This window comes from Xyrauchen texanus, chromosome 21, assembly GCF_025860055.1.
Source record: "Xyrauchen texanus isolate HMW12.3.18 chromosome 21, RBS_HiC_50CHRs, whole genome shotgun sequence".
NCBI classification, from domain to species: Eukaryota; Metazoa; Chordata; class Actinopteri; order Cypriniformes; family Catostomidae; genus Xyrauchen; species Xyrauchen texanus.
Window position 1 is genome coordinate 3629304 of NC_068296.1, and position 11373 is coordinate 3640676.

Consider the following 11373-nt stretch of genomic DNA (forward strand, 5'->3'; position numbering starts at 1 on the left):
ATTTACATGAAAATTATAACCTGTTATGTATGCTCCAACCTGTGAAACAGTACAAGCAGATAAGTGGACATAACTTAAGAGGACAAACACCATAAAGGAATACCAAAGTACATAAGCGGTGTCTGTCTAGAGTTTTTTTGAGACTTGAGGCTAAGGTATACATCGTTTTTCTGGATGCCGCTACGTCTTGCACACAGTGAAACACCCTAGCCATTCAAAGTATACTCTTCTGACCACAAACCCAGAGGGACATGTTTGACGCATGTGCACTAGTACTCCTTTCTGACTCTTTAGGACACTCAATGCCAGGCTCGTGTACAGAAGATGCGCACAGACATGGAATTTCCACTTGGTGTCGTGGAGACGTAGTGGTATGCGGAAATCCGAAGTATACAGTTCTTTGGCCTTTGAAAGTGAGGTGCTTCAAATCCAAATCTTAAAACTATTCACTTTTATTACTTATTTAGAAACATTAGGAGTTAATGTTTAACATGCTTTCTTCATTGAGAAGTTTGGAGCCCCAGAACTATCTCAGCGTTTGTCAACCACTGGTAAGTAATGTAGAACGGCCTCAGGCTGATCTCAGAGCTGAACCATTAAACCTATAGGCTATAGGTAGAGTGATATAGACCGAATGCTATCCTTCTGTAAATGCACAAAGACTCTTACTAATACACACAAGCTACAGGGATGGTTTGATGTAACATGGTGAATAAAAAAGTTTCATATGAGGGATCGGAGACCAATGTTTATTTTTCTCTCATTTTTTTCAAGCACCAGCTATGTACTATTTTGCTTATATCCTTGAATACAGCTGAAGTCCTTTATATCCCAACAGATGTGGCAAGGACATGGAAGACAGTAAACCTTAGCTTTTAGCAACTAGGGTAAATCAAACGTCATTCCTTTTTATTTTCTATTCTTTAACAATCCACTAATCCCATATTATTCATTCACTTTTGCTGATATTGTTCTGGGTTTTATTAATCACTTCTCCGAGTCCTGTGTTTCCTTGTCCACCCCTGGCAAATATCAATGTAATTTTGGTGCGATCTATCCCTTCAGTCAAATCGGTCCAAACTTGATATTCTCAGTCCGTTTTGTCCATCAATTTCCTGCCATTATTGCATCTTTAGCTGAGACGGCTTGTACATGATTTGGCAAAAAAGTTTCTCAATGACGTGAAGGTGACTACATTATGGCATAAATTTGATTTCGATTATGAAGCGCTGATTTAACGCCCCTCTTTGCCTTTGGGTGTTCACAAGGTAACAGATGGCCTGAGGGCATGCACCATCGAAACTGTTGACCTTTCACCTTCCAAACTCTGTCACATCTAACTCTGCCTTCTGCTCTGTGGCTCTGTTGTGCAGTATTTATGTGAGTCTGTGTGTGATTGAGAGACATGTTTTCCTTTTTCAACTTCACTTATGATATGAATATATTTTCTAACCCATTACTACCTTTGTTTTGTGCTTTGACACATATGGGTCATTACCTTAAATCACTGATTTCTGATTTTATTTCTCTATTAATTAATAACGGTCTTTTGTAAGTGGATTGTAATAAAATAATCATATTAAATATTATTAGTTGAAACGTTTAATTTATCATATAATCGTAAAGATAAACTAGCATAACCATCACAATGTCATTATCATGATCATTAATAACACATTGAGTAACCGTCATCTGTCATTTGTCAGTCTGAATAGTCTCTTGTCATTTAAAACTCTTTTTTTTTTCTCTCTCTCTCCCTCCATTCAGACATGCCGTGTAAGCTTACTGTGCATGCCAAATTTTCATTTCGGTATTTTTGTGGCAATTTTGTCCTTTAATCATGCTAACATAGTGATCAATCTAGCTTCCTCTTGGATAAACTGTTGCTCTCATGTGGTTTTATGCATTGGTTATATTTCACACGTATTTGTTCATTTAGTTTTTTTTCGTTTCATTTAGTTTTGACCATTTGACCAGAACGGCACCTCACCCCAGACACGGGATATAAATATGTGTAATAACATCTTTTATAAACTGTCAGTGTTTTCTGAAATGTTTTTGAATATATCTTAATTTTCTTTTAAATTCTCTTTATATTATTGAACTATCTTTGTATTATAAAAATAAGTTTTATTTATTTAGCACATTTCCACACTCCATATGCATTTAACTGGACAAAGTGCATTAATATACATTAGTGACAACAAAGGGGGAAATATAACATCAGTAATAGACAGATATTGCGCTGAGAAAAGATAGAAATAGAGATGTCATGGAGGCTCTGAGGTAGAGAGTTTCACAGTTTAGGTGCAACTACACTGAAGGATCTCCCATCAAAAGTGGATCGACGAAATCTAGGGACAGACAACAATTTGTAATCGGCAGTAGGAAGAGTGCGTGCTGGTGTGCATGGATGCAGCAGATCACATGTATAAGGAGGTGCCAGATCATTGAGAGCTTTGGTTGTCAGGAGAATAATTTTAAACTTAATACGACATGAGACAGGCAGCCAATGAAGACTAAACAAGATGGGAGTAATGTGTGCAGAACGCTTGGTGTTAGTGTGAGCTCTAGCTGTGCAGTTTTGAATGTATTGTGTGGTGGTGGCGTAGTGGGCTAAAGCACATAACTGGTAATCAGAAGGTTTCTGGTTCGATCCCCACAGCCACCACCATTGTGTCCTTGAGTAAGGCACTTAACTCCAGGTTGCTCCGGGGGGATTGTCCCTGTAATAAGGGCTCTGTAAGTCACTTTGGATAAAAGCGTCTGCCAAATGCATAAATGTAAATATGTAAATGTATTGTAATCAGGCAATAGTTAGTTTACTGGTAGGCCAGTAAAGCGGCAGTACAGTCGTTTAGACATGACAATAGTACTGAATACAATATTTTTTATATAATATAAACACACACGCACACGCACATATATACATACATGTGTGACGAGGAGGAGGGTGGGGCCAGGCCATGAATCCACACGGCCGGACCCCAATCGGCTTATTAGCAAGGAGAGAGATAAGTTGGCTGGACAGTCAAAGTAATATTTTAATGAAAAGTTAAACAAAAAGACACAAACCACAAACACACACACTGCAGCTGCGTGTGACTCTCCCTCTCTCGAACTGCCGCATCCGGCACGGCCTTATTCCTCTCCTTGGCTGGTAAGCCTGATTAGCGGAGTCACGGCCCGGCCCGCCCTCCTCCTCGTCACACGTGTGTGTGTATATATATATATATATATATATATATATATATATGTAAGTGTGTGTGTGTGTGTGTCTATGTTATATAAAAAATACTGTATTCAGTACTATTGTCACGTCTAAACGACTGTACTGCCTCTTTACTGGCCTACCAGCAAAAACTATTGCCTGATTACAATACATTCAAAACTGTGTGGACTCCGGCCCCGCCCTCCTCCTCATCACACACAAAAAAACATATATATATATATAGCCGCTTGTCCTATGTAGGGTCACGGGTTTTGCTGGAGCCTATCCCAGCTGTCTATATAGAGATATATATATATATATATATATATATATATATATATATATATATATATATATATATATATAACAATATTTTATTGTAATTATTATTAGAAAAAATTTGATTATTGTATAATAATAATTATATATATATATATATATATATATATATATATATATATATATATATATATATATATGAATTACAATTCTATAACATTAGGTTTATTTTCAGCTCATTTAATTTTATAATTATAATCCTATTATATAATAAATATAATATATATACCTTATCTAATTATTCTTTCTTGATTCAAGCACAAAACTAGCTAAATTTAAAGATATTTATGCTTATGATATTCAAGATATACTTTCAAAATATATTCAACTTAATTTTTACCCTTCTGAAACCAACCTATCATATTTTGCTGGTCTTAGCAGGTTTATGCTGGTCTAAGATGGTCTAGCTGTCACCCAGCCTGAAAAGTACCCAAAACCTTCTTAGGCTGGTTTTAGCTCTTATTTTCTAGAATGTACATATTTTTACCCGTAAATAAGACAGAAATACTGATTAGGAAAATTAGGTTTGCAATATAGTTTCACATAAAAAAATCCTGTTCCACTATTCAAAGCCTGAAGTCTGGGGTGAGCTGCATTATGGTCTGTGTCGCTATGCATTTGGTTTGCATTTATTGACATTGTGCAGTGTGTTGTGTTTGTTTTTTGTTCTGTCATGGACTGATGCTAACCGACCGCTCTCTCTCTCTCTCTCTCTCTCTCTCTCTCTCTCTCTCTCTCATTGCCCCTCTCTCTCTCTCTCTCTCTCTCCATCTCTCTCTCTCATTGCCCCTCTCTCTGTCTCTCTCTCTCTCTCTCTCCCCCTCTCTCCCTCTCCCTATGCATGCTCCGCTACTCTGTCTAGAACTGAATCTGAAGCTAAGCCCAGAAGAGCCGGGCACCTGTGTAAGTGCGCATGAATCATCTCATCTCTCTTTTTTCCACTTCTGTCTATTTCCACGTCCATGCTTCCTCACCCACTGATCCGCCTTATGCTAATTTGGCCCCGCCTCCCTATTAACCCCCAGCTTTTCCATGTCTCTCACTGGCTGCTCAATTCTCCTCAATCATCAAGTTACATGGTGAAGGCTAAACAAATTAAAACTCAAGGATCAGGCTCTGGATTCTGTAGATATACCATATATATGTAAATATGGCTCCATGACTAATCTCAATAAATTCTAAATAAATTGCTAGTTTAATCATTTGATGTCCTCTTATTGATTTAAAAATGAGCAAGTCATTTGAAGGTTGAGATGCATGTCTCCATATCTGTTATTTCTCATCTACTGCATGTCTGCTTGTGCTTTCACTGTTCTGCTGTAGTGCTCATGCATATATCACTGTGTAACTATTTAGGTTTAACATCTAATTCAGATCTTCAAACTCATGTAACACACCAGTCATTACAATTACTGATTATCATGACGACTTATGGTGACTTCAGTAAAAGAGGCCAGTTTTAAGGGCAGAGTTAAAGTTTCTCTTGCCTTGTTCCAGTTGTAGCGTACAGATCTGACACAGCTAAACCACAGTTTGGTGATGCTGCAGTCAGAAAATTATCCACAATGTTCTTTAAACAATCTGGAAAAGCCAACCTGGTCTCATAGAATCACGTTACTGTTCCTACATTTTTGCAAAATAATTTTTACATGGCTCGCCGGTATTGCAGCAGTTTCCTGGGGGCTACAACAACTATGACTTTAATTCACTTTCACACAAAGCATGAGAAAATCGGCAGATTATCAGTGCATTAGGACGTACTTTTCACTCTTCTCACACACAATGCTATCTTATGATATCTAAACAGTTTTGCTATAGTGCATGACTTGTTTTAAAGTTTGCATTACATAACCGACAACATTTACAAGCTTGTTTGTGTGTGATCAAATTGCGCGGTAGCTCAACTGATTGAGCGTTGCACTTGTGATGAAAAGGAGCGGGTACGAGTCCTGAAGAGCACACAAGTCAACACGTGAACCCAAAGTGTCATAGAAGTGCCACAAAATGACGTGATTGTGACATTTGCTTTACCTGACACTATCGGTTAGGTTTAGGTTTAGGGGAGGGAGGTCGGTTTTGTTGATTTAAAACTCAATAGAGAATTAACCTTAAAAACCTCATTAGTTTGGGGAACATTTAACTCGCTTTTAGCGCCACACAGTGGACATTTCACCCCAGAACTGCCGCCGTATGTGTAAGCAACCACATTATATCAGCTTGCAAAAATATCGCCACAGTCACGTAATTTTCATGCGATCGGGCTGGAAAAAAGCCAAATTAGAGGATAATATTCACGTGGTCCGTTGTCAGTGCTTTGTTGCTGTTTGGTTTACTTTTTACATTCGCTTTAGTTTTTAAAAAGGCTAATTAAATACATTTTATAAAGTTTGTCTTGAAATCGTAAGCCCTGTTAATAAACCTGATGGTACACAACATTCTGACCAAGGAAGAAAATGTATTTATTTAAACAGCAATTTTAGCTATGACTAAAATTAAAACCTTAAAAATGAAATTCAAGATTCAGGAAGATCTGATTTCACTGTCACAACATGATCATCTTTGGTGTAGACCAGTCTCACTCTCTGTGCTCTACAGGGCTGTAACACATTCACACTTCTGCTGTTACAGCTGAACGCATTAAAGGGACAGTTCACCCAAAAATGAAAATTCTCATTATTCACTCACCCTAATGCCATCCCAGATGTGTATGACTGTCTTTCTTCAGCAGAACACAAATTAAGATTTTAAGAAGAAGATAGAGCGCTGTAAGTTCCTTATACATTTACATTTACATTTATGCATTTGGCAGACGCTTTTATCCAAAGTGACTTACAGTGCACTTATTACAGGGACAATCCCCCCGGAGCAACTTGGAGTTAAGTGCCTTACTCAAGGACACAATGGTGGTGGCTGTGGGGATCGAACCAGCAACCTTCTGATTAACAGTTTTGTGCTTTTAGCCCACTACGCCACCACCATCTTATAATGCAAGTAAATGGGTGCCAGCACTTTGACGGTCCAAAAGTGACATTTAGGCACCATAAAAGTAATCCACACTCCAGTCTCCAGTCGATCAGTGAACGTCTTCTGAAGCAAATCGATATGTTTGTGTAAAAAATACATTGATAATTAAAACATTATTAACTTTAAATCGAATTCTCACGTAAACTTGCCGACGCGCTTATGTCACTTCGCTTCAGCTGCTGGCAGGAAGCGCTTTTTAAAAGTTTATAAAGTTTTAATGATCTTTTTTTGTTTTTTTTTACTCAAATGTATTGATTTTAATCAGATGAAATTTATTGATCGACTGGAGTCGTATGGATTACTTTTATGCTGCCTAAATATGACTTTTGGACCGTCACAGTGCTGGCACTCGTTTACTTCTATTATAAGGACCTTACAGAGCTTCTAAAAATCTTAATTTGTGTTCTACTGAAGAAAGACAGTCATGCACATCTGGGATGACACCAGGGTAAGTGAATAATGAAAGCATTTTCATTTTTGGGTGAACTACCCCTTTAATAATGCTCACCTTCACTAACTGGTTTAATACGTTTGCCATTTAACTCAAAGCATAGAATCTTAACATAGCTGATGCTGTTACTAAAAGTTGGACAGAGAACTACTTAATAGAATTGTGTAGAATAGAATTGAGTAGAATAGAATCTCTGGCCTCATTCCTGCTGTTTTCACACCAAAAAATTGATGTGTGCCCTCTCTGCCCCCTCCCTTTTCGCTTGTCCCCTTTTTGTAGACTCTTCAGCAGTTTAGGGGAGCTCCATACCATCTCTCAGCGAAGCTATGGCACCACCTACACCATCCGACCTGGCAGCCGCTACCCAGTGACCCGTCGAACACCCAGCCCTGGTTCCCCGGACCGTTCGGACCCTCTGGGACCCATCCGGGGCTTCGGCCTGGCCACATCCCCCACCACACCCCCCACCATCCTCAAGTCGTCCAGCCTCAGTCTCCCTCACGAACCAAAGGAGGTGCGATTCGTCATGAGGAGCTCCAGCGCGCGGAGTCGCTCTCCCTCGCCCGCCCCCTCCCTGGGCCCCCTTCTAGCCCTACGGCCGTTCCACCAGAAACCCCTCCACCTTTGGAACAAGTACGACGTAGGCGACTGGCTGGCCAGCATAAACCTGGCCGAGCACCGCGAGCGGTTTCAGGAACATGAGATTGAAGGTTCCCACCTGCCCGCTTTGACCAAGGAGGATTTCGCCGAGCTGGGCGTGACGCGTGTTGGTCACCGCATGAACATTGAGCGTGCTCTTAAACAGCTGCTGGAGAGTTGACCCTTCACCTCACTCTGTCTGTAGCTAAACACTGGATTTTTATTTATTTATTTTTCATTTTTGTGACTTTTCTTTCTTATTTATTTGAAGTTGTATTATTCTTAAAGGGATAGTTCATACAAAAATGAACATTCTATCGTCATTTATTTATGCCGTTCCAAACATGACTTTCTATTTCTGGAACACAAAAGCAGAAATTGTGAAGAATTAAAGGAATATTTCAGGTTTAATACAAGTGAAGCTCATACGACAGTATTTGTGGCATAATATTGATAATCACCAAAATGTATTTTGTCTCGTCCCTCCTTTTTTTTTAAAAAAAAGCAAAAAGCGAAGTTACATTGAGGCACTTATAATGGAAGTGGATGGGGCCATTTTTGGGGGGGTTTAAAGTCAGAAATGTGAAGTTTATAATTTTTTAAAAGCCCTTACATTAACTCTTCTTTTAAAACTTGTGTATAACTTGAGCTGTAAAGTTGCTTAAATAATTTTTTGTTTTTTTTACAGTTGTTATTTTACGGCTTATGGCTTCATGGCAACAAATTTGCATAATTGGATATAACTTTACACAGAAAAGTGATTTTATCACACTAAAATCATGTTTACACATATTGTTGATGTATTGATGAGTATTTTAACGAAACTATTTTAATGAGTTTTTTTTTTTTTGGAGGGGCAAGTGAAAATTAATTTTGTGGTAATCAACATTATGCTGAAAATGCTGTCGAAACATCTTAACTTGTGTTGAACCCGGAATATTCCTTTAACAATTCCGTGTGTGTTCCATGGAAGAAAAAACGAAGTGTGAATGTATGACAGAAATAAAGCTTTTGGGCGAACTACCCCTTTAAAAAAAAAACACCCTTTTCATTGGTGGAGTGGGCGTTGGTTCCATGCTATTTTTGTAGCACTCTCCTAAGCCCCACCTCACTGCCAGCAGCCAATCACAAGGGTGTTGTGTGTTTGGGAGGGGCTGTGAATTGCACGATCACCTTGGCTTTATTCACACTGGACATAAATCTGATTTGTTTTTCCAAATCTGGGCCTGTATTCACAAAAAATCATAAGGCTAAAAGTAGCTTTTAACGCGGAAATTTAGGAGCAACTCCTTAAAATGTATGGCGTGTCACTCCTAATTTTACGACTTGTAAAATTTTCATCCAAGAGTTATTCATGAAGCATTTTAACGCTAAAAGTAGCTCCTAAACCCACGACGGCTTAGAAGTCGTCCTGAGGACATCTAACTCCTTAAGAGTGACTCACAAATGCTCCGAAGCATCTGCTGTCGTCAATCCTCATTAAAAACTACATATTAGAATATTATTATGACATTGACCCTTTAAAAAGGTATCGCCTGAATCACAGTTGAGTCGATGTATTTTAATAATAAAATATTATAATGCATGAATCGCGAGGGTGTTTTCATTGTGGTAAACTTAGTTAGAGATGCGGTTACCTCTCCCACAAACCGACACAACCAAATTACACCGGAGATACATGTCTTGAGAACTCTGCACTCCCTGCCCACATCAAAATAAAACTGTGTAGCACGGATGAATTGGGAATATCTGTCATCCGTCAGCAGAACAATCGATTAAACTATAAATGCTCTCTCCAGACCGCATAGCATCAGACAATTCATAGTGTATCTTTTTCTGTGGATGCACGCTCGATGCAGAGAAAAAAGGGGGCATTAATGGGGATTCACGGAAATGGCAGGGTTTTGATGATGTTGACGAGATGCATGCTCGTGTCATTACATCAACTCGGGATGAAGAGTAGGGTCTGGGTAGCTCAGCGAGTATTGACAGTGACTATCACCCCTGGAGTCACGAGTTTGAATCCAGGGCGTGCTGAGTGACTCCAGCCAGGTCGCCTAAGCAACCAAATTGGCCCGGTTGCTAGGGAGGGTAGAGTCACATGGGGTAACCTCCTCGTGGTCATGATTAGTGGTTCTCGCTCTCAATGGGGCGTGTGGGGATTTGTGCGTGGATCGTGGAGGGTAGCATGAGCCTCCACATGCTGTGAGTCTCCGCGGTGTCATGCACAACAAGTCACGTGATAAGATGCGCGGATTGGCGGTCTCGGAAGTGAAGGCAACTGAGACATGTCCTCCGCCACCTGGATTGAGGCGAGTAAACGCACCGCTATGAGGACCTACTAAGTAGTGGGAATTGGGCATTCCAAATTAGGAGAAAAGGGGATCAAAATTAGGGAAAAATAAAACAACGACTCCATCTATCGCTCGCTATTTGTCAGCTAAGACAGATATCATTGTCTATCTTAGCTAAAACTCCTAGCTATGAACTCTTTGGAGAACCCCTAGTGGTCAGATAATAATCTTTGTGAATACAGGCGCTGATCTTTAGGACGGATCTTTAGAAGTGATGAAACCAGATCTTCTGTTTGTTTGTTTCGACAGTGAAAACTAGTGCTAAAATGTAAATGTGTATTTATTGATTAATTTTGATTGAATTGGCCCTTCATATGCAAATTGCTAAAAATCTGATTTGAAAATTAGATTTCAAGCCACCAACAAATGTGGTTTGGATCAGATTTCAGATAGTTTTTTTTTTTTTTGCTGTTAGACTACAAACCATTAAACAGATTTGAGTGGTAATTTTTGCTGCCAGTCTGAATAATGTCAATGTAGGACATGCTACTTTATTATTAAGCTTCATTAGCATGATAAATGCCCACGAACCACTTAATTCTCCTTCCATCCAGTTTTTCTCCTTTGCTATCTGTTAGTGTCATTCATCCAGAAAAACGAGGGATGCTGTTGAGAAAAGGAAGTTCTGTTGCCTTTCAGAGTATTTTTTTAGGAAGTGGATGAGCAGAGTGGGTGTGGCTGGATCCTCTCTGTCTGCTGCCCCCTTCTGGCTGAGGGACGTACTACACCTGGAGAATGTTTAACCAACACTAGTGGCTTTTTCATAATCAGACTCTTCCTTTGGGTTTCCAAAGGAAATATGACATTAAATAAAATATCTCAATGTATTTAAATAGCTTTGAAAATAGAGAGAGACTCTAACAAGAGGGAAACAGCTGCGAAAACCGCACCTGTCTCTCTTCCTAGATGATTTATTCCACCAATAATTCACTCATTTTTACCAATTATATACATATATATATATTTGACAGAAAAAGTATATAGATATATGAATATAACATTTTGTCATAAATATAAATCTTATATATGATATATACATAAAACACAAAAAAACACTCTTGAAAATGATTTTCTGGTGGTTATCCTTTTATGACGGAGAGAAGCATGAATCATTCCAACACCATAAGGAGTGATGGTTGACTGGTTTGTTCGATTTGTATTGCACCACACTCCTTTTTTGATCTGGGTTTTTTTTTTTTTTTTTAAGAACCTGGTCTTCCATCTTTAATTGAACGTCCCACAGTGGGGTGTACGCTGTCTCAATTCATAAAGGGATAGCTCACCCAAAAATGAAAATCCTGTCATCTTTTATTCACCCTCGTGTTGTTTCCGAACCCGAATGTCTTCCTTCTGTC

At 39.0% G+C, this 11373-nt stretch overlaps 1 protein-coding gene across 1 annotated transcript in view; it reads left to right on the plus strand.

Moving 5' to 3' along the window:
- The window catches only part of LOC127661222 (SH3 and multiple ankyrin repeat domains protein 3-like), a 290952-nt gene extending 279831 nt beyond the window's left edge, over positions 1 to 11121 (plus strand). Inside the window, exon 21 of the mRNA XM_052151831.1 lies at positions 7305 to 11121. Coding sequence (XP_052007791.1) covers positions 7305 to 7845 — 541 coding nt within the window. The 3' untranslated portion in view covers positions 7846 to 11121. The remainder of the gene's footprint in view (positions 1 to 7304) is intronic.
- Positions 11122 to 11373: the final 252 nt, after the last annotated feature.